The 23,016-nt window shown below is 45.9% G+C and overlaps 1 protein-coding gene across 1 annotated transcript in view; it reads right to left on the bottom strand.

Moving 5' to 3' along the window:
* LOC119449410 (nuclear pore complex protein Nup98-Nup96-like) overlaps positions 1-23,016 on the bottom strand; it is a 186,190-nt gene that overhangs the window by 137,449 nt on the left and 25,725 nt on the right. Inside the window, 4 exon segments of the mRNA XM_037712580.2 lie at positions 1,654-1,717; positions 10,437-10,676; positions 15,683-15,857; positions 21,677-21,793. Coding sequence (XP_037568508.1) covers positions 1,654-1,717; positions 10,437-10,676; positions 15,683-15,857; positions 21,677-21,793 — 596 coding nt within the window.

Raw genomic sequence — 23,016 nt, 5'->3', positions numbered from 1 at the left:
TAATTTAACTTTGATACAGCTGAACCTCGATACAGTTAACACTCCCAATATTCCAATAAGAAAGGTCTGTTATATCTGAAGTCCTTCCAATCCAAAATTAGGGTTGCAGTATGTTGTTAAGCATACGTGAACATCTCAGCAAATATCTATAAAGACTCCAAATCTAGCTTAGTTCTTCACAAGAAAAGTGGAGAAAACCAGTCAGGCAAGGAAGACAATCTCTCCAATGCTATTCACTTTATGCTACTGCATTTCAAGTATTCAAGCTATTAGACTGGTAAAGATTAGAAGTGAGGTAAGTTAACAGCAAATACCTCAGCAACCTACGGTTTGCACATGACACTGTCCTGTTCAGCCACGATGGGAATGAATTGCAACAAATGATTTAAGGACCTTAGCTGAGCAAATGTAAGAATAGAGTTGAAGACTAATATGGAGAAGACAAAGCCAATGTTCAATAGCCTGGCAAAAGAACCAGAATTCATGATTGCCAGTCAGCCTCTAGAATCTGTGCAAGCGTATGTTTATCTAGGTCAGTTACTCACCGAGGACCCAGATCATGAGAAGAAAACTTACGGAAGAATAAAAATGGGTTGCAGTGCATACGGCAAGCATTACCAAATAATGACTGACAGCTTACCGCTTTCCTCGAAAAGAAAAGTGTACAATTATAGCATTCTACGGGTACTAAAATTTGGGGCAGAAACTTCGAGTCTAACAAAGGTGCTTGAGAAGAAGTTAAGAACCGTGCAACGAGCAATGGAAGGGAAAATGTTAGGCATTACATTAAGAGAGAAGAAGACAGCGGTGTGGATTAGAGATTAGTGTGCACTGCTATTGCCGTCTTTCCCTTCGTCCACATCCCGTTATCATTTCGATCGGTTCTGTCAACCCAGACAAACCTTGTGCCAACAGAGGTGGCCCGGCTGGGTGCTGTGTGAGCGATCCTGCATAGAGCCAACGTCGACAAGTGCTCACAGTGACAAAGTCCGCTAACGTGTCAGACTGAACGGCCCGTTCGCAGCTCGCGATCGGCGCTCCTTTTGGGCCGAAAACAAAGTGAAACGCTCGCTTAGGTGGCATTGAGCATGACGGGGTCTGCGGCACACGCGACATGTGGTCTCAGCACAGGTCTCAACATTAAATATTAAGAAAATCAAATAGTAGATATTCGATTCACAAGTCGAATTATTCGAACATTCACTATTTGATTCAATTCGGTAACATTCGAGTATTCGCACAGCCCTAGTGCTCAGTGATTAGGAAGAATTAATTGTCGGGCTATTTGGTCTTGCATTGCTGAAAAGGCGATGCACACAGGCAGGGAAGACAAAGCGTTTGTCTTCCCTTCCTGTGTGCATTGACTTCTTGTTGCAGTAATTTCACTCATTAGCTCAGTGATTAAGCTGCGATAATTGGCCCGCATAGTGGCCTGCACGTTTTGTAACACCAGTGAGCACTGGTTGATCGTTGGGGAGACAAAGACAGTCACAATGTGTCACGAAGTTCTTCGCTTTTATTCAGATACCACAATTTATCAGGTCCCCAGCAACCATCGGTGGTGCAAAAAGTGCCGGTTGCCATGCAGGCTGATTATAGTGTTTGAAGCGCATAGCACTGTGCATTATGTAACTGAAGAAAGTGTCCACTTGCCTTCCCATGGTTGGTGCAGCACTGCCAAAAGTAGTACCAGCACCGAGACCAGTTTGCCCAAAGCCTAAAATAGAGAAAAGAGTAAAGCACAAGGTTTTATTACTCCTGCAATCTGAGTGCATGCATAGATGTCACACAACAAATATTCTTGGAACCACTGTTCTTCAAGGCCATTACGCCTCTACAACATTACTCAACTCTTTCCCACCCAAGAGGGAAAATAGGTGTTTTCTTTTTTTTTTTTCTTTTTTTGTAGATTATGCCATATCTTTTTTTTTTTCTGAAGGAACTACTGTACTTAATATTTGTAATACATAAAAAAAAGCAGAATGAATGCACTTTTATAGCATAAAAGGTTAGTAAAATCTTGTTACAAGAGACACTGTTACAAGACACACTTGGTTTAAGAGACATATGAAAATGGTTTGGTTCGTTTTCCTATGTTCGCCATGTTAAACACATTGCATACAAGAGACATGGTTACAAGAGACACTAGGTAACTGACGACAACTTTTTTAGGTCCCTAGAATAAGTTCTTCCCTATTTAGAAGAGACACAACCCAGACACGCTCATGTAACGCGGCCAAGATCGTACCAACTGGTATGCGCTGCAATTTTCATTCCTTTGGCTCGATTCTGTTCCGTTCCGCAACCAGTGTCATTCCTTGTATGGTTGCGACTACAAATTGCCCTAAATTTTCTGTCATTATGCTTTTATATAATCGCTGTCGCGCTCCCTCATCGACTCTGCGACAGAGTACCATTGAGTTGGATTTCCGTCACAGCGTCTGCGGCGCTGGTCACTTTGTAGAAGTGCCAGCGTCTGCGGCGCTGGCACTTCTACTCTGCCAACAACCGCGCTCGTCGCTCGCTCGCACCGTCGCTTATCTCCACACGGCTCTGACTTTTATGCGCCGTGCATTCGCCGCTCAGTTTCCGTTGAAGCGATAGACCGCACGTATCTTCGCCCGTTGCTGCGGCGTATGCGCTTGCTGCCAGCGTTTTGACAGTCGTTGTCTGCAGTCATTCAGTGTGATCTATTCATGTTTGTTTGTGCGCACTCACACCACGCTTGTTCAATCAGTTAGTAATAGTCGGGCCACATTTTCCAACGCACGCTACACATGCAATGCTGCCCGGGTCGGCAGTGCAGCGCTACAGGTGTGTCCCTTCGCACGCGCTGCCCACGGGAAGCGCTTCCCATCAACACCACCGTTTCACACGCGCCTTCTCGTGGTCATCGAGTCTCTCTTCATGTCGGTCTACTTACGCCGCAGCACACCTGCTTACTTAATCAGCTCATGTTTACTACAATTCATATTGCTACCAAAGCCGCTCACCTTACTTCGTATGACATTGCTGTGTTGCTATCGCATTCATTGCTTCGCCCTTAGGGCGAAACTGTGACCTTTTTTCTCATCAATGCCGAAGTCCCGCCCGGCTTGAACGTTGGACGATGCCTCTACGGCTAGCACAACTACCGTACTTATTCGATTCTAAGACGCACCACCCATTTTCCATGAAGACGACAAAAAAAAAAAGTCCTTTACAGTACCGCGCACCTCATGCTTTCAAACAGAAATACAACTTTCTGTCATTTAGAAAAGCAGATTTCCTCCCGATGCACTGAAGTTGCGATGAATAAAAAGTTGCAATTTCGCCTGAAAGGCGAAGCATCGAATGCGTTAGCAAATTAGTAGACCGCTATACGAAGTAAGAATAGCAGTTTTATCGGCCATATAAACTTGAAAACATTCGCTTCCTAAATAAATTAACAAGCACGGTGTCACGCGCGCACTATCAAACATGAACACATCTCGCTCGTTGACCGCAGAAACGAACTGTGAAAACGCTGGAGTGACGAAGCGCGGCGAGCGAATTGACCTTCGTGCTAGCATGCCTCTCGCTTCAACGCGGCGGACTTTCCCCGTCGCAGATTGCTTTCAAGATAGGGCGAAGGCGATCGTATTGCCGAACTGGATCGTCGCAGATTCCGTCCTGCTTCGGTATTGAAACCATTCCGCATTGCTTTGCTGGTGAAAATCCTTTCCTTCCGTTTGCGCCAGTCCCGCACGCAAGTTTCGGATTCTCCGAACGACCGTGATGCAGCCCGATTTCCATCCGTCTCCACACACATGTTCACTTTCCTTTTAAATGCGGCATCATTATGCACTCTGTACTTCATGCTGATAGAGCAGACGCAAAGAGCGTGAAGACAGACGGTAGACTATTGCCTAAGCACGTGTACTGCAGCACACGGAGGAAAGCTACGGTAGCTAGGCTAGAGAGTAGCCTAGGCTCAATGCGCGTGTGAGGCTGGCCATTTTGAAATGCCGAGGCTATGTGGTAACGCAGATTTAGGGTCGTGGTAAAAGTGTGCGTTAGATTAGAGTAAATACGGTATTCGTTAGGAAGCGGCACTATAGTGGCATCGCCTGCTTGGTGCCATAATGATAACGTCACGTCTCGCACCGATGCTACACCATACCGATATTACCGATACGACACAGGTCAAAATGGCGACGTCCCTCGTGTACTTCAGTTGGCTGCTGGCGCGGCTAGAAGCGGCTGCGCTACTGACTTTTCTAGATGGCGCTAACTATGCGACACATTTATCAGTTTGAGTTAAAAACGGGCGCATTTCTTAAAATCCTCGAATCTAAGCCGACCCTAGAGTTTTGTACAGTAGAACCCCGCTGTTACGGTCCCGGGTGCTGCATTTTCCCGGATGTTACGTCATTTTCGGCCGGTCCCGGCACAGCTCCTATAGAACCCAATGTATGGGTAACCCCGCTGGTACATCGCAACTGAGGGACCGTTCCCGCATCATACGAACTGCCACGCCGCGCCAGGCCAAGCCGAGCGGCCATTTTGACTTTTCATGTCGTTTGGCTTGGTTGCTTGACGATGGCATTGGCCGCCCAAAGTGCCGGGGAGCAACACTTAAGACGTATTTTCGGTTTCCGCCAGCAAAAGTATGGCCCTTGAGGTCCGTATTTGATATCTAAAGATGGTGTCTAGACGCGTTGCGGCCCTAAAATTGGTTTTGGCTCATAGATGTTCCGTATAAAGTTGAAGGGCGATAACGCCGCGCGCCGTACGCTGTGTGTGCGAGTAAAAGCTTGCGGGGGTCAGCCGACTCAATCTCGCGCGCGCAAGGGAGAAGGGGGGGGAAGCGCTAGGCACGGCGGGGGAGGCGAGAAAGGGAGGCGTTTACTTCGGCGGCGGCCGCCGTATCGTGAAAGCGATCTGCGATGTGGCAAAAGTGTGTGCGCGCGCGGGCTTATCTTCAAAGCGAACTGCAGACAAGGTCAATATCTTGCATTTCTTCATAGAAGCACTCATCCTTGGAATGTCACACCAGGTACTGGATGCGTGGACACGTCTCGTTTCGCACCACCGCGCGTCGTCAGAAACGCAGAGCGAGCGACACGATGGCGTCGTAGCGTCGTACAGTGTCACCTAGTGTCAGGCTAGTGAAGTGAAGCGCAGAGACTTGCGCAGTAACCAAAGAGTGGCGCTGCCAGTGCATTGAAAAAAAAAATGGTTTTTTTTTCAGATTGGTGTAGATTGGTGTAGAGCGTCGGAAGCGAGAGCGAGCGCACGTGATGCGCTTGCTCTCGCCTCGCAGTCATTGTGAATTTGAGAGCGCCGAGCTCTCCGAACGACCGTGATGCAGCCCGATTTCCGTCCGTCTCCGCACACAGGATCACTTTCCTTTTAACTGCAGCATCATGATCAACTTGGTACTTCATGCTGATAGAGCAGACGCAAAGAATGCGCTTCGCATTCCGTCGCGGCAAAGAAGGTGCTTCCGGTTGCTGCTCGCGCACAAATGACAAAATTTGGGATGAAATCTCTAGGTTGTCGGCGGGAAAATATCGTTATTTCGAGGGGCTCTCCCACTGCCACTTCATTGCATAGAGGTCTCAAATACATGTGCTTCTATGGAGTAACGGCGAGGAATAGAAAAAGTTGTCGCAGTTTCACCTGAAAGGGCGAAGCATCAATTGCGATAGCAAATTTGTAGAGAGCTATACGGAGTAATGATATTAGCTTTATTGTACCCACCCCCTCTGTAACGCCCTTCTGGGCCCTGAGGGTACTGTAAATAAATAAATAAATAAATCAGCTGTATAAACTTGGACATGCAGCAGCACCGGCAACACGCAGAACTGTTGTCGACGCCGTCGGCGTTTTGCCCACGTTCGCTCAAAATGCGTGCAGCGTTGGTGACTGTTGCCGGAGCCTCTGATATAAATAGGCACTTGGTGCCGCAGATAAACGTAGCCTCCCTTCCCTCACTCTCCCCCCCCCCTCCCCCAAGGCCTCTCGCGCTTCGGAAGAAGGCGCGTTTGCTCTACATATATGTGATTGTAAAGGAGGAATGAGACGCCTACTTCTGCAGCCCTTAAGCGAGCACGGCGCAGAACGCGCGTTTGTTCTCCACCGTGCGTTCACTCCCCGTGAAAGCGCGCGCCCCTCGCGCCCTTTCACTCGCACATACAGCGTTCAGCGCGCGGCGACGATTTCATCTCCATTGACGTCATACGGAACCTCACGGCGACGGCGACGCCGACGGCAGAAATCTGCTTTTGAGTGTCCATATAATTGCTATCGCAATAAAAGTTCATTATATCCAGGAATTCAATATATGGAGGTTCATTATAAGCAGGTTTAACTGTAATTCATTTGATAATTCACTTGATTGGCTTCACTTGCACGCAAGAGCCTGACCTAAATAGTGACACCAAAATCAGCATCGTCTGTCTTGATGGTCCTCAGGGTACAGTGAATGCATCGAACACGTCATCTCCCATTGAAAAGCACCAATCTTTGGCCTGCCACAGGAAGACTTTAAAGCGAAAATGCTAGATCGCAATAAATGACTGCAGTATTTGCTTGATTCTAAAACACACCTTCTTTTTCCAAGAAAATTAGTTCTAATGTTGCCTGCAAGGCTCAATTCGATACGAAGGCAAAACCATGTTCACAACCGCCTACCGTCAGAACAAGCCTAGCCAGCTTCATTGCCATCACAAGATGGCAACAGAAAACCTTTCATGACATGACAATGCTGCATTCCTTTTAGTCTGATTATGAAAGCACATTCAAACGATGTTAGTTTACACATTAAACTAGTGGCAACAAATCATGTTGTTCTTGGCATTCCAGACAATTTCATAAGTCCCAGGACAAACTAGCGAAGTCAGACTCGGCAAACGCCACCATCACATATAGTTGTTGCGGAGTCGTTTAATAAAAGCAGAATATCACACATACTATGAACTGTACGGAGGATGACATGTTGTTGCTTTTCATACACAGCACTAAGTGCTGTTTGAGAGTGATGACGATGGTCATGAATTTCCATTTTATGAAGGTAAAGTTCACTCGCTTTGTCTTTTTCTTATTGCCAGAATCATAAGCATGCTGCATTTTTCTTGCTAAAAATGAGTTGCTCGTTCAACTTCTACTTGATTTAGGAGATCTAATGTCGTTTTCACGCTAGTTTTTTACTTTGAGCTCATAAGAAGTGGTTGCACATACGATTCAGGGACATGTTAGAATCGGGAAAATGCTGCCAAATGATCAGCGGTGCCTTTGATGCGTATTTCTACCTCTTGTATAATTCAACCCGTTTTATAGTGCAAACTATTTCGTCGGTCCCGTCAGGGTCGAATTAAGGGGAGACCCTGCTTTTTCGAGCCCAAAATTGGCCCAAATATCTTTATACGTCCCATTGCTCCAGATTAGGTGTAGAGCACTTATTCTTGCTTGATTGGATCCCTATATCATCCTCGATTGATTTAGCCTCTGTTATAATAATCATTAACAGGTTGTGAAATGTTTTTACTTGTTCTTTCAAAACAGTATTTCTGTCAATTAATTATTTGTCAGAAAGTAGACAAATAGAAATTGCAGTAGGTACAAAATATAGACAAATATTGTGACAGAAATATTAAAAAAATAATAATTTGTCCTGGGTGTTACAATGAGTCCACACTTTAAAAAGTTTGACAAGCTGTAATTTTGGTTGCAATCAGTCTAGAGCATGGTTTCTCAAAGTGGGTTCTGCGAAACCCTGGGGTTCTGCAGGCCCCTGCTCGGGGTTCCGCGAGCCACTGATAAATTTTCCGTGGTCCCTCGCTCGCCAAGTGGCTAAAAAACAGCGCACACGACGTGCGCTCGATCCACAGAACCCATGCCCAAGCGTCAAAAAGCACATCACAGTGTGTAACGGCAACACACGAACTGCTCAATAAATCCGCAAGCAGCTTGTAGCCACCCAACCTCTGAAAACTCCGAAAACGGGCAGCCATGGGCCCCTAAGCCTAAGCTTTTGCACTTGAATCTCGGAGGCCGTAACTTAGCACCATGCGCATTTCTCCCGTTTGTAGACAGCGTAGGTGCCGATAGCGTGCGCACGGACATATACGTCAGTGGAATAAAAAAAATTATTGCGTGGAGCACCGCAAATGCGCGCCGCAAGAGAGCAAAAACAGCGCTAGCGTCAAAAAACGAAGCAACACAGTCCGCATCGCTATGGTCCTAAGCGGCAAACGTATGCAATACGTGACTGGCGGCAACGCCTGAATGCTTCGTGTCTAATTGTGCCCTCAAAGCCTTTATTCTCGCAGTAATCGCTGCGCGTAACACCGTGTTGGCAGCTAGCCGCGTGCCTTCATAGTGCGTAGTTGCCACCTATGGTCGCATCGATAGTCGCCACGATTTCGTCCACAGCGGTTACAGCAAACAGTAGTTACGTTTTGACTCGGTGTGCGCGTCGGCTGCGTGCCTTCACAACTGCGTAGTCACCATCCATGATCGCGTCGATAGCGACCGCGGTTTCGTGCGCACTTGTTGCAGCAAACAGTAGTTTCGTTTTGACTTGGTGCGTGCGTCGGCCGCCTGCCTTCTGAACCGCAAGGTCGCCAGTCCATGATCGCGTTGATAACGGCCGCGGTTTCGTCCGCAGCGGTTGCAGGCAAGCAGTAGTTTCACTTTGACTCGGTGCAAAGCTGTCGAAGATGAAGAGCACCGGCTACATCGCGATGGACGGACAATTTGTTGGTGACCAGCTCACTAGCAAAAAATAATCGGGAATGTGCGCGCGGTAGTGAAAAGCGTGTCTCAGATGAAGAGCCGCGCCGCAAACATGCTGCGATGGATGTCGCGAGGCCTTCGCCATTGCTAGCTCTAATCAGTCATGAGATGACGAGAATTTCAGCTTCCACACTGCTCTTGTGCGATATAGAAGCAAGACTTGATGATTCATTCGGTAAATAAAAGCCTGTTGACGTAGTAACCATTCATGTATTGTTATCTTGATACCCTGGATAATTCGACATTCGGTTACTTAGGATCGAATTGGGGGGGGGGGGGGGGGGTTTCCTTGGTGCTTCATGGAGCTTAGCAGGGTTCCCTGGAACGCACATGCTTGAGAACCCCTGGTCTAGAGCATTCATTATTGTGTCACTGCATACTCCAATTACTCAAGGATCATTTTTATATGTCGACATATACTTAGGGTTGTCCCTTTTTGGGTAAAACCCGATTTTACCCAATTTTTTCACCCTGAAACATGTTTCAGGAAAATCAAACCCGATTTCTCGCCGAAATAAAAAACCACATACCAACCAACTTTTTTTTTTTATGCTGCACAGGGTTTGCAGTTTGCTTCAACTGTCTCTGTGCATGCCTGCTGCCATGCCGGCGCTAGCCTAGCCCGCTCCCTGAAGTTTCGTTTTCTGCCGTTATCGGGAAGCGAGCGTTGGCCGGCGTGGGCAGTTTCACTGGCCGGACTGGGCCTTCCCCACTGCTTCCCTCTGGGCCACAGCGTTCAAGGTCAACATGTGACCAGAAAATAGAGGGAGCAGAAAGGAGAAGGATTCAATGCCATTTTCTCCACATGGCTGAGACGCAGGTATGCACACGTGTGTTCTGGCACAACACAGAAACGGCCTTGCCATTTGAGAGAGGGTGAAATTTCTGCAGTGCTCTTTTTCTTTTTTTCATGGCACACGGCGTTGAAGGGTCTCTCCTAAGCTTTTGCTCTACGAGGGGGGTTGGAGCAATACTGGTCGGCAGCGCCATCACATCATTTGGCGCGCAGCTGAGAGCATTGTCGGAGCGCGGTATGTTTGAATTAACCGTTGCAAATGCTTGCGCGTTTGAATTACTCTGCGTTTTCGTCCATTGGAATACACATAGCTTTGACGGAACCACAGCATCTGTTGGAATAAACCGGAAGTTCAAATTGGGCATGCTCGAGTTAACAAGATTCGATTGTACTATGGTCGAAGAGCAAACTTTTCCAGTTGAGATAGAATAGAGGCCACAGACATTACAACTATTACAACTAGACATTACAGACATTACAACTAGATAGACTAGAGGCCACAACAACTATTTGTAGAGACAACACAGAACTACTGACTTTGCAAGCTGGATACATAAAATTTCGCAATTTTGCAGACTACATACAAATACATAAAAGGCAACCTACACTTGACCAAGGCAAGTATGGAGCACATCAGTGCCAACAAAAAATGAAAGGAAATGCATCAGCTCTGAAACACTGAAGAAGTGCATGTATTCAAGCTGGCTGGTTCATCACTTGAGCAGTAAAAACAGCACAATGAACACTGATGCTATAGAATGCAGCTTGGAAAAATAAACACTTGGTAGTTAGTCAGCACTGTTGTCTGTCCGTTCCTCATGTTCTGTCTACTATGCTGTTTTTCCTGGTCTGAACCCCCCTTCAGCAAACGCTGACGTACCTGCAAAAGGTGTGGTAGTAGTTGTGCCTCCAAAGTTGAAGCCAGTAGGCTTTGCCGCAGTGCTTGCACCAAACAGTCCTCCAGTGGCAGGAGTGCCAAGGGTACCTGTTGTGCCAAAAGCGGGGGTGGTGCCAAAGCCTGTGCTGCCAAACGCAGGAGTGGTGGTGGTTCCGAAAGATGGCGTCGTCTTGGCCGCACCAAAGAGGCCACCCGTCGAAGTGCCTGTCGCAGAGAAGCCTCCTGGAATTAAAGTGTTTGAGCAGCTGCAAGCTACTGTACCTTTCACTAGCTAGACCAACAGGCTCACTCTTAAAAACATTAATAGCGCAAACAAACAAGGGACCTGAAGGAGAGCTGACGAAATCACCGACTTGCACCTGAGGGTTTATTGGGAAAAGCACACTCAAGCACTTAGTTCAAAATAAAATGCAAGAACAGATACGTTGGCATAGAAATAGCACATTGGTCAAAGAAATCAAGACAAGATCAGTGCACTCAATATTCCACAATGTAATCAAGTTCTTTTCGCACAATGCGATGGGAGGTCAGCTGACAAGTGTTCAGATATTCGCTGATGAAAAAAAAACTTGCACTAATTCTCACATTAAGGGGGAAGATCTTCGATTAATAGAAGTTTTAAAAGGAACGTAATTTTCATTTGTTATTTTTTTTATTCTTATCTACATATTGCCACACCATGTGGAAATATCATGGTGCACCTGTTGGTAGAAAACTAGCTTAACTCTTTCCCTACCATGGGGAAACTAGATGTTTTTCGTATGTTACGGTAGATGTTTTTTTTCTGAAGGAACTACTGCACTCAATATTTAATGTAATACATAAACAGAAAGCAAAATGAATGCACTTTTCACACATAAGTTTTATTAACGAAGTGTATGTCATAAAAAGATATAAATTGTTAAGATCAAGATTGTGCGATAACATTGAACAAAGTTTGTAAAGACACGCTTGCATCTACTAAGAAAGAAATGTTACGAAAATTATGAGATATACAAAATATATTGCCGTCTATTAGGCACTATCTGCAAAAAAATTAAAATTTTTCATTGAACAGGTATTCCGCTATAAAAATTTTATAGCAAGCACTACAGTTGGGCGTGCCGGGCTACAGCCGCCGATGTTCCGGGCTGGTTTGCGTCGTCGTCGATTTCAGACTCAAAGTCCAATGAAAAGTCAGCGTCCTCTGACTCACTGCTATTCGATGTATTGATATCAGCCGCAGAGGCAGTGGAATCGCGATATCTGCTATCTCCCGAATCGCGTGCGGCATTTCCGGAGCCGGACATTTTTGCGTTCTGCTTTGACGATCATGAAACTTCAGAGCGCGTTTAAAATCACCGCCTGGAGGGAAAAAAGAGAACTGCTTAGAAAACAAAAATATACTTTCTCCTATTTCACGTCTGATAGCCCAGTATGTCCGTGAGCGGCGCGGAAGGTCTCGAAAGCAGCATTTCAAACCATCGATAGAGGGCTAACGATGCCCAATGGGCGCGGTACGGAAAGAGTTAAAAAGACGCGTACTCGAAGAAAAAAACTGTATTCCTCTTACAAGATGCTCAGTTTCATCCAAAAAAGTACTGAAAATAACTTCATTAAAATGCCAAACTCTGCAAGTTTGTGAACACTTGCTCTGTGTTCTTCGCTTGTCCATTCGCACGTTTTGCAATAATAAAAATGACTTGCAGTGAACAACCGATTTTCCGGACACCCAATTTTTCAGACATGCCCGATAATTCGGACGCCTTCGCAGTACCGCCACGTACCCCATAGAGTCAATGTATAAAAAACGTCTGAAATTTCGCATGCAAAATACCTTCGCCATCTGATTTTCCGGACTTTTTGCCATGACTCTAAGTCCGAAACGGCATTAACCGAAGCCACCACCTCCGCCATTTTGATTATCTCACCTCCTTGAACCGACGCTCTCGCACGCAGATCCACTGGCAGCCATAGCTACCACCGCGGCAACACTAAGTCTAGCTACTTCAATGTTCGCCACCAAGCTTCCTTCTGTTCAAGGCCGTGCTTTTCATTGAAAAAATTCGCCGCTGTTAGCAATGGCGCCGACTCCGCCTTTGTAATCCTCACCAATGTCTTGGAAACTCGGAAAGCACGACGCATCGCATAATGCCGTTTCCTGAAAGTCGGCTTCGCCTCAATACAGCCGTATTACACAGTGATGCATATGCAAAGTATTGCGGTGAAGCATATCAAGAGTGGGAAGGGGCAATTGTCACTGGATACGGTATGTATATTCTTTAATTATACACGCGAGCACCTGCCGACTCCTAGCACAGTACGCGCTAGGATACGCCTAATTAGTGTACTGACAGGCCTTCATAGTTATTTTGGACGTGCCTGTGACAGTTTGGGCCCTTGAGGTTTTTTCGGACTAACTGATTTTTCTGACAATTTTGCAGCCCCTAGGGAGTCCGAAAAATCTCGCGTTGACTGTATTTTGTGCAGTTCACCAATTCAATATTGCTTATCAGAGCCAGGCCACCTAGGTTTCGTTTGAAAGAGCATCTTTCTGGCTTACTTTCCTGCCAAAAACAAGCCTTCAATGCTGCTTCACAAGAACGCTACCTAGTTTTGTAGCGTGAAATATATATTATTGCACTCTTTTTAGCTTTTTGCGTTTCTCTAAACAAATGATTTTTACAAGTCGCAAATTTTGGGAGCAGCACTGCCTCTGTGCTACCCATTCAATTCGTTTACTAATATTTTTTTTTATTGCCTGAATGCTAGAGAGCCACAAATAGCAGAAGCACTATAATACAGTGTTTTAGGACATGGCAACATTTTGAAATCTTGTAGAAATTCCTCACAAAATTCACACTTGCAATGCGCTTAAAATTGAATTTCATAACTTTGTCTAAAATAAAGATGCAAACATTAAAATGCTAAGTTGCGCTCTTTCGACATTCAGAAACATACCTGCTTGATTTTAGTTCTCTCGCTGCAGTACATTTCGTGCAACTCACCTCCCAAATTTATAACACACAAACATTTAAAACTTTTTTTGTATTGACAGAAAAAAAAAGGCTAATTGCGCATTTGCAATCAACATATGAAATTAAATACTTGCTGTAAATTTCAACTGTCTACAGTCAATAAGAGAAATGCTTTTCCCAGAACCCATGTCCATCCTTAACTGTTCCTTGTGTCTAAACGAAACTGTCGTCCTGCCAGATTCAGAGACACTGCCACACATGTTGCAGTGTAAGGCGAGGTACAGAGAAACTAACCCTTTCAAAGAATTGCTGTGCTCTTTTAAAGTAGTGTTAAGACACCGTTTTAAGAATAAGCCCCAGCCAACCGGCCCAACTGGCTTCATTACACTGACACGCTTACACATGATAGGCATTTGGCACGTGACAAGCGCCGACTACAGCATGGATCCTCAACCACAGCAGCCTAAGAGAACCCCAGATGCTTTACAAAGTGCTCAGGCACAATAAGGAGAACAGATACACATCCGCTTAAAGGGGCCCTGATAGAATTAATGAACGTGGCAAACAAACCTGCCCATTTGCTGTGCATGCTGCCATGAATAACTGAGCCAAATACTATTCATTACACTCAGCAGAGAGCCCACAGTTTTCCTCATTAGATTGCCTGATTTCATTTCTTGAATTTTTTTGAAGTCCTGCCACTTTCCGTGTTTATTTATGATTGTACAGTTAAACCTGGATATAACGAAATTGACAAATTCCCAAAAAACTTCGTTATAAAGAGGATTTCATTATATGCAGGTTCAGCACGAAAATTCGAAAAAGAAATGCTTACCGTATGTACTACGCTTACCGTATGTACCGTATGTACCGAAATGCTTACCATATGTACACCAGGTACTGGGTTCGTGGACGAGTGTCGTTTCGCACAACCGCGTGTCGTCGGAAATGAAGAGCGAGCGACACGATGGCGTCGTAGCGTCGTATAGTGTCACCTAGTGTCAGGTTAGTGAAGTAAAGTGCAGAGACTTGCGCAGTAACCAAAGAGTGGCACTGCCAGCGCGTTGGAAAAAAAAAAACTTTTTTTTTCCTTCGGCAACATCAACAGGAAAAGGAGAGTGCCGACTTGGCAGGCTAGGCCAGCTGCAGCAAGCGACAGGATCAGGTTTGAATGAAGGGAGGGGGAAAGGTCACGCCCGCAGCGGCAAGATTGCCGGGTCGAGGGATGCAAGCCCGCCTCGCACACGCACGCACACGTGCGCTCGCTCTCGCCTCGCAGTCGCCGTGAATTCGAGCGTGCCAAGCGCGACGCTGCCGCTTTGCATTCCGTCGCTGCGGAGAAGATGCTGCGGTTGCTGCTCGCACAAAAATGACAAAATTTGGGGCGAAATCTCTAGGTTGCCGGTGGGGACAATTCGTTATTTCGACGGGGTTTCCCGCTGCAACTTCATTACGTAGAGGTCTCAAATACATGTGCTTCTATGGAGTAACGGCGGGGAATAGAAAAACTTCGTTATATCCAGGAATTCGGTATATGGAGGTTCGTTAGGTTTAACTGTATAAAGCAATGCATGTCTTTTTAGATTTCTTTAGATTTCACAACTAATGAATTTCTTTAGCAAGAACAACAGTGTCCTCAGCAATGCTGTTATTGTTCAATGTGACTTCGCTACCATACACAGCAGCATAGTCAAGCTTTTCCCCCAAAGATGTGCGTCCCAAAAACTCCATGCATGGTTGACCTACTGCACTCAGACTGCTACACAAAATAAAACAACCACTGACGCCACATCACCATATCACAAATGCACACTAGTACAGTAAAAGCTTGTTAATTCACAACTCGTTAATTCGAAATTTTTCATAATTCGAAGTAGCTGCCGTGGTCCGTCCAACAATGTATTGAAAGTAATATGTAACGCATCCCGTTAATTCACACTGAAATCCACACCGCAACCGATAATTAGTTCGAATTTTGTATAATTCTAATTTTCGTAGCATCCCCGCGAAATTCGAATTAAAGAGATTTTACTATAGTATAGGCAGCTTCCTTTCCCATAAGGTTTTAATGAGAGACATATTTTTCCACAGGGCAACATAGCTTTAAATCAACAGTCTCTCTGTCCCAGTGGCTTTACACTACTTCGTGCTTTCTGCTATAAACACAGGGTATCCATATGAATTGCTGAGACGTTCACGTTTGTTTAGGTTATTGAGATTTTACACAGAAGCATATCACCATTTGTTGATGCAGGTAATGTCATTACATACCGAAGCCTGTTGTGTTGGTGGCACCAAAGGCTGGTGTATTCGACCCAAAGGTAAAAGCTGGCTGCTTAGCCCCAAACAGCGATGTTCCGGTATTGGCTGTACTGCCAAACCCAAAGGTGGAAGGCGTAGATGTGGTGGCTGTACCAAATGCTGGCCGCACCCCAAAAGCACTTGGCTGGGAAAGGCAGGAAAAAGAACAGTGTCAGGACAATAGAAGGCTGTACACATCTGATGGTAAGCTAAAGAGTAAACTTATTTGAAGGAAATCAGCAAGGTCAGACTCTCTCCACCCAGCTATTTTACTCAGAAATAAACAACAGCTAAAATTATTTTGAATGATGTCTTAACACCAATAAACATCCAGCAATGTAGGTGTAGTCAAAGCCACTAATAATGATACCAGTTATAACAATATATCGGATATACAGCCAACGACCGGTTTTCCAGATGCTCGATTTCTCAGACATGCCCGATAATTCGGACGCCTTCGCGCCACCGCCACGTACCCTATAGAGTATAAGAACATCCGAAATTTCGGACGCAAAATACCTTCATCGTCTGATTTTCCCGAGTTTTTGCCATGACCGCAGGTCCGAAACGGCATTAATAGTAGCCACCATCGCCGCAATTTTGATTATCTCGCCTTCTCAAACCAGTGCGCTCGCTGCAGATCCGCTAGCAGCCAAAGCTACCACCGCAGCAATGCTAGGCCTAGCTAATTCGATGTTCGCTACCAAGCTTCTTTCAGTTCGGTGCCTTGTTTTTCATTGAAACAATTCACCGCTGATAGCAATGGCACCCACTCCGCCTTTGTAATCCTCGCCAGTGTCTTGGAAGCTCGGAAAGCACGGTACGTTGCATAATGCTGGTTCCCGAAAGTCAGCTTCGCTTCAATACATCAGTGTTACGCAGTGAAGTATACATTTAAAGGGACACTAAAGAGAAATGGGAAGTTCAGCTTTAATGGTAGATTATCCTATCACGATCACAGACATACAATTCTTAATTACGAACAGAGGTTTAATAAGTGAGAAAATAGCGAAAAACTGAAGGACAGGTGCTGATGCCCCTTCAAATTTCCCGCACTATGCGTTCGTGACGTCGGAGAACACAAACGCAGCCCGGCCGCGATTGGTCGAGAGCGATTTATCACTGTTAATAAAACGCAAAATGAAATACACCTTAAACGTACATAAACAGCATTTGCCAACTTTTTAAGCCATTTCAACTGAGGACGTACAAGTTTAGCGCAAAATTAAATAAGTAATAAGAAAAAACGGCATGGCGCTACCTGCGGTTGTGTTAGTTTCATAGTTTCGTTTTTGCTCCATGCATCGTCGCGCGCGCCTGTTCCGCTCTACAGTGTTGCAGTGTTTGGTTGCGTGTTGCTTGGCTCGAAAAACGTTGACTTCACGGGAAACAGCCAGAAAATTCCTCGTGTGTGTAGTGTTGAGGGCTGTATAAATGGCGCTAGGGCACTTGTTCAGGGGCAGCAGCAGTGTTGACCCAACTGTGTCCTTTCATGTGGTGCCGCGCGATGAGCCCCGGAGTTTGCAATGGCTCAGTGCTCTGCCGATGATAAAACAGCAAGAGTCAGAGAAACCGATGGTGTGCTCTCTGCATTTCTTGCCCTCGGATTATGTATATAAACCTGCTCTTGGAAAGTATCTTGGCGTGCCTCAAAGGCCAGTCCTTTCTCAAGCAGCTGTCCCATCAATGTCGCCTTCATCAAATCCCCTACTGATGCCCCTGCAGCAGCAAAGTGGCGGCTCGGTGAGTGCTGAATGTAATTAAAGAAAGACACGAAAAAAACATACCGAGTACGCGCGCAACTTTCTACGCTTGTTCTGTCGGGAACATCGTCGCCTGGCAGACCGGGGCTTCGCTTTCTGTTGGCGTGGCCGGCTGCTCACCACCATCGTATGCAGAAACACCTACCGCGCGAGCACGGAGGATCATTTCGTGCTCCGTTTCAGTGCTGAAGTCGCTCAAATGCGTCCTGCTTCCCTGGCGAGCTCTTCGTTGCAAGGTTCAGCGTCAGCAACGGTATCCATCGCGGCCACAGAACACCTAAGCAAAAGTCGCAGCGAACGCAAACGCAGCGGCCATGCAGCCTATGATTGAGCGAGCGCCTCGGCCATTTACGCAAGTGGTGACGTATCATGGCGCCCTCTGATTTGCTGAGAGCAACAAAATCCGTGACGACACTGCTTCAGCGCCGAATCTGGGGCGAGAGATATTGAGGAAGAGATATTTGGTCTTCGTTTAAAAATTTCTCCGCTAATAACTCATATTTTTGCACCCAACAAAAACTGAATGCATTCCTGAAGGTCCCTCTTTTATTCCAGCTGAACTTCCTGTTTCTATTTAGTGTCCCTTTAAGTATAGCGGTGAAGCATACTAAGAGTGGGAAGGGGCAATTGTCACGGGACACTATGTATTCCTTAATTATACATGCGTGCACCCGCTGACTCCTATCACGGTACGAGCACTGATACGCCTAATAAGTGTACTGGCAGGCTTTCAGAGCTATTTCGGATGCGTCAGTGGCGATTTGAGTCCTTGGAGGGCAGTAAAAGGAATGCATTCGTTTTTTCGGACTGCCCAATTTTTCTGACGTTTCTGCAGCCCCTAGAGAGTCCGAAAAATCGGAAATTGACTGTATGACAATGAGCAGCCCATGCAACGTACGTGTTCTATAGCAAAATAGACTGCTTACTACAATGCTCCCACGCCACTTCATAAGTTATACCGTAAAAACCCGCATATAATACGAGGCAGAAATTTTACATGGTAAAATTTAGAAAAAACACCTCGTATTATATGCGGGTTTTTGTGGCGTGGGAGTTTTCAGCGTAAAATTTGCAGTTTCGGGTTCGTTTTTGCTCACTGCTATCATCAAGACTCGTAGCGGAGTATGCGTCATCTTGCGATGGCGTCCGTAGGCTGCTGCTGCTTTCAACGGGCGCCATTTTGACCACGCTAAGAATCGGCACGTTCGCTAGTCTATCTCGCACGATGTCGGGACCGTGAAAGTAGTACCCAGCTGCCTTTAAAAGGAAAGTTATTTTAGCTGCCGAGGCCATTGGAAATTGCGCCGCAGGGCGGCACTTCGGCGTCACCAGGGGCAGCGATCACGGCTCGGATGACATCCCAGTTGCAAAGTTGCAACAGCTGCAGATAAGCGCATTTGGCCTTGGCAACGCCGTCGCTTCGGTGGCAGTGGCTCCCCTCGCCATCCCTCTCAACTCCCTCGTAGCTCCCCCCACCTTCGACTGGCTCCGCACGCGCCCGCCGCCGCTCCCGTCGGCGCGGCGCCAACTTAGCTCTTTCCCTGAAGTTCCGTTTTCTGCCGTTGTCGGGAAGTTGGCCGAGACGTCGGCTCGTACAAGCGTGTTCCTGCGCGACGGTGAAACGGCGACCTTGCTATTTGAGAGTGAAATTGCCGCCGCGCGTTTTTTTTTTTTTTCGTTTTCTTTTTCTCCGTGTGGCGTTGAGGGGTCTATCCTAAGCTTTTGCTCTATGGCGGTCTCGGAGAAATGCCGGTCGGAGCGCTGCCGCGTGATTTGGAGCGCTGCTGAGGGCATTGTCGGTGCGCCGTATGTTCTAATTAACCGTCGCAAATGCTTTCGAGTTCGAATTACCGGGCGTTTACGCCCATAGCAATACACATAACTTTGACGGGACCACAGCGTCAGTTCGAATTAAGCGTGTTCGAATAACGAGATTAGATTGTCAATGCTTTCAGTGGGTTTTCCTCGCTTGCATTATATGCGGGTGAAAACTTCTTTTTCGTTATTGCTATCCCCAAATAACACCTCATATTATATGTGGGTCCGTATTATACGCGGGTTTTTACGATAAAAATTACATCTGGCTACTGGACATGCGCGCTGAAAGCAACATAAAATTTTAAAGAAAGATCCCTGTGAAAACAAAATTCAACAGCACCCATCTCACGATCACCGTCGATGGCAATGCATTTAGCATTGAATCAATATAGCAACACAATGTATTGCCACCGTCGCAACGAGTTATATATGAGGCGTGTACTGCAGCGGGACACCTCTCTTGGGCTTCCCTAAGAACACTCAGCACTAAAGCCCCTTTATTCTAGAAAGTAGCGACTCTTAGACCTTTGCCACCGCACCCTCAACCGCACCACTGTCCTCCTCTCTTTCCTCCTCACTGTCGCCACGCCTGCGCTTCCGGCACACTGATAAGCAGCAGCGCGCAAAATCGCCCTATCAGCTGACCCTCATGTCAAGGAGACGTCATCAACCTTGTTTTGGCTATTCTTTACTTTTTTCTGGCCACTGCCACGGCGCACGTGCGTTTTGCAAGTTAGGTGAGCTCCGTTTGCCGGAAGAATGCCTGGCTGCTGCACTTTTCAATGCAGCAGCAGGCGGGCGAAAAGACTAGGGTTGTTTCAAATCCCCAGAAGAAAATGGGACGTCGTGCGGTAAAAACACTGGCTGCGCAACATCGGAAGAAATGACTTCGCGCCTTTGAAACACGCCGTTCTTTTGTGAGGCAAGTACTGAACTTCTCTTAATACTTGTAGACAAAGTTGCACGAAGATTTTTATAATTTTTGCAGGCCAGACTGTTAAATTCATCACAGTGCAGAAGTGCACTGCACATTTAAAGCGTGTAAAACATGTCACTAACTTTTTTTTTTCTTCTCTCCGTACAGCTCCAACGAATGCTTCGAACCCAGTCATGGTAAAAAGAGGGCACAAGCTAAGTGCCAAAGCACGGAAGCACGACCAAACTGGGCACACAGCAGTGCGCACCCTACTGCAGTCCAACCACAATGATGATACGGCCTTCGAGATGAGTGAGCGACCGCCTCGTGCAGATTTCGGAAGCCACAAAGGTCATGCATGGTCACGCATTTGCAAGGCACACCTCCAGGGTGGAGGCATGCCGCGTACAGCATAAACAGCATGGCGCAAGGGGTGCAATGGCGCGTGTGCCGGTGCAATATCGGATGTCACGACGGCATCTCTCTCGTTTTTGCGCAATTGTCTGTGCAGTATAATGTGCCTTACGCCTGCTTCAAGGATTTGGAACGACCATCTATGTCTTTCCACCATGGGAGCAACAGCTGCTCAAGCGTTCCTGTTGACACAGCCCTACGTGGCCCGAGTCGACAAGAATGCTGGACCAAGCTCTGCCGCCATGCAAAGTTGCAAAGGATGGGCGGTTACTGCGCCATTATCAGATCACTGTTCAGCGGTGCTTCATTTACGCGTTCGCCGATTGCCGATAACAGTTCGCAGTGACGTTTTACCTTTCAAACATCGCATTTATTTTTTCACCTGAAGCGACGTAGATAACGTAATTTTACGCTCTTGTGTGGCTGACGCACAATCGTAATGCCGAGACAATGATGTCCAAGACCTTCACAGAATGGTGGCATGCCGCAGTAGTTTCTGAAGTTTACACTTGCGGACAACTAGAAAGCTTCACTCTCATGAGCAGTATACAGTCATGCCCCACTGGTAGTAAAATATATGACAAGCTCTACAATAAAAAATGGCGGCTGTGCTTGCAGTTTCGAAATGACAAGTGATCGGAACCGGGCGCCATTTTGAAAAAACTACACGACGCCGCATTTCGTTCTTTAGATAGACATTTCTAACCGTAGTTTGCAGCTAGGTGCAGGAATGCACCGGGAACAAAAATTACATGGGAAATCTGGTTTTTGGACCAAAGTGCTGCCGTATTGTAACTGCTGACGCCAGCTTCAGTGCAATTAATTTTTGAGCGTTTTTAAGGGCAAGTCCATATACAACTAACTACTGATATAACGACCACTTTTCACAGAACTATCAAGCTCGTTATAAATGGTTTCGACTGTATTTATGAAGGAACGAACAGATAAATGTTCCTGCTTTTTCTGGTTTATATTTCCATTCTGTGTCCTTATATTTAAATTCTGGCATTGCAGTATGGCTACAATATTTTTATGATGAAACAATGTTCACACCTGCGTTGTAGCACCAAATGTGGTACCAAAACCAGTGGTGCCAAATCCAGTGGACGGCTGTGTTGTCGCCGTTGTGCTTCCAAAGAGACCTGTTCCGGTTGGTTGGCCAAATAGAGACTGCAAAGAAAGCCAGTGCCACGTTTTCTAGATGTAAGCAGCATATTGCGCACATGAGTGCATGCACATAAATGTACCAAAAGTGATTACAGTCACAGCCTATTATGTCAAGCACATTATTTGGAAGAGGCAAAACTTTGATGTAAATGCTAATACGTCGGGAAAACAAAAATGAAGCTTCATAGAAGCACTTCAGAAGTAGGAGCACAACTTGATGAAGCACTGGACACTTTAGCCGAGCAGGGTACAGCTGTCTTGTGACAATATTGGTAACAAGTCACTGCTAATTGGCAGGCTATTTCGCATGCTTCTCGCATCAAAGTAGTTCTGCAAAAGCTCACATGCACCCATGCACATATATGAGTGGAAGAAATTTTTCAATCAGTAGTACTCAATATATTAACATTTTTTATGCGAAAGTGTCAAATGGCCCCTTGAGAGAAAAAGCCGGCAGCATCTGTATCAGCGAAATACACTCAAACCTCGTTATAATGTAACGGGATATAACGAAATAATGGATATATCGAAGTAAATTAAATTCCCCTTGAAATCTCCAGAGAGAACCATGCATTTGAAACCTCGTTCGGAGGGTGTTTTTCGGAGTTTATTTTTTGGCGTAAATTCGGAGTTTATGGGAGTTTATTTCTCGTAACTCCCCAATTCTCCGAAATCCAGAGTTAATTTTGCATTATTCTCAATACTCCGAAATTTTGGATGAAATGACATCTGAACCCGAAAACATCACAACACACGAAGCGTATTTTTGTTGACTGGAAGGTTTGAACGCACAAACACTTATACACAGAAGCACAAATACTTGAATACAAAACACCTACATTTGCGCGTATTACAACCTTAAAGCTTGTTGTAATAGACGCAATCATACTTTACGAGGTTGCTGTCACTGATTGATGGAAGCACGCTCCTTTCGATTGACGATTCTCAGCTTTGAAAATGCCCTTTCAATGTTTGCGCTAGAAGACTCAGCGCGCAGCGAGAAAGCAGTGACTACCAGACAGTGTGAAGCCTCCAAAGCGACAGGGGTTCAACAATGTTACTGATTAATTAGCTCTGATAGTTCGCAATATCACTGACGAGTTGGCTCATGTGGTCAGTTTCAAGAAACATTAACTTAAAAATTGGCGCATAGGTTTCTAACGCACGGGGTAACTCATACTTCTCATTTACATTCATAATTTCAACACTAACAAAACAATTCACTG

Source organism: Dermacentor silvarum, chromosome 4 (assembly GCF_013339745.2).
Source record: "Dermacentor silvarum isolate Dsil-2018 chromosome 4, BIME_Dsil_1.4, whole genome shotgun sequence".
NCBI lineage: Eukaryota > Metazoa > Arthropoda > Arachnida > Ixodida > Ixodidae > Dermacentor > Dermacentor silvarum.
Note: the sequence above shows the minus strand (reverse complement) of the source record. Positions and strands in the feature narration are given on the sequence as shown.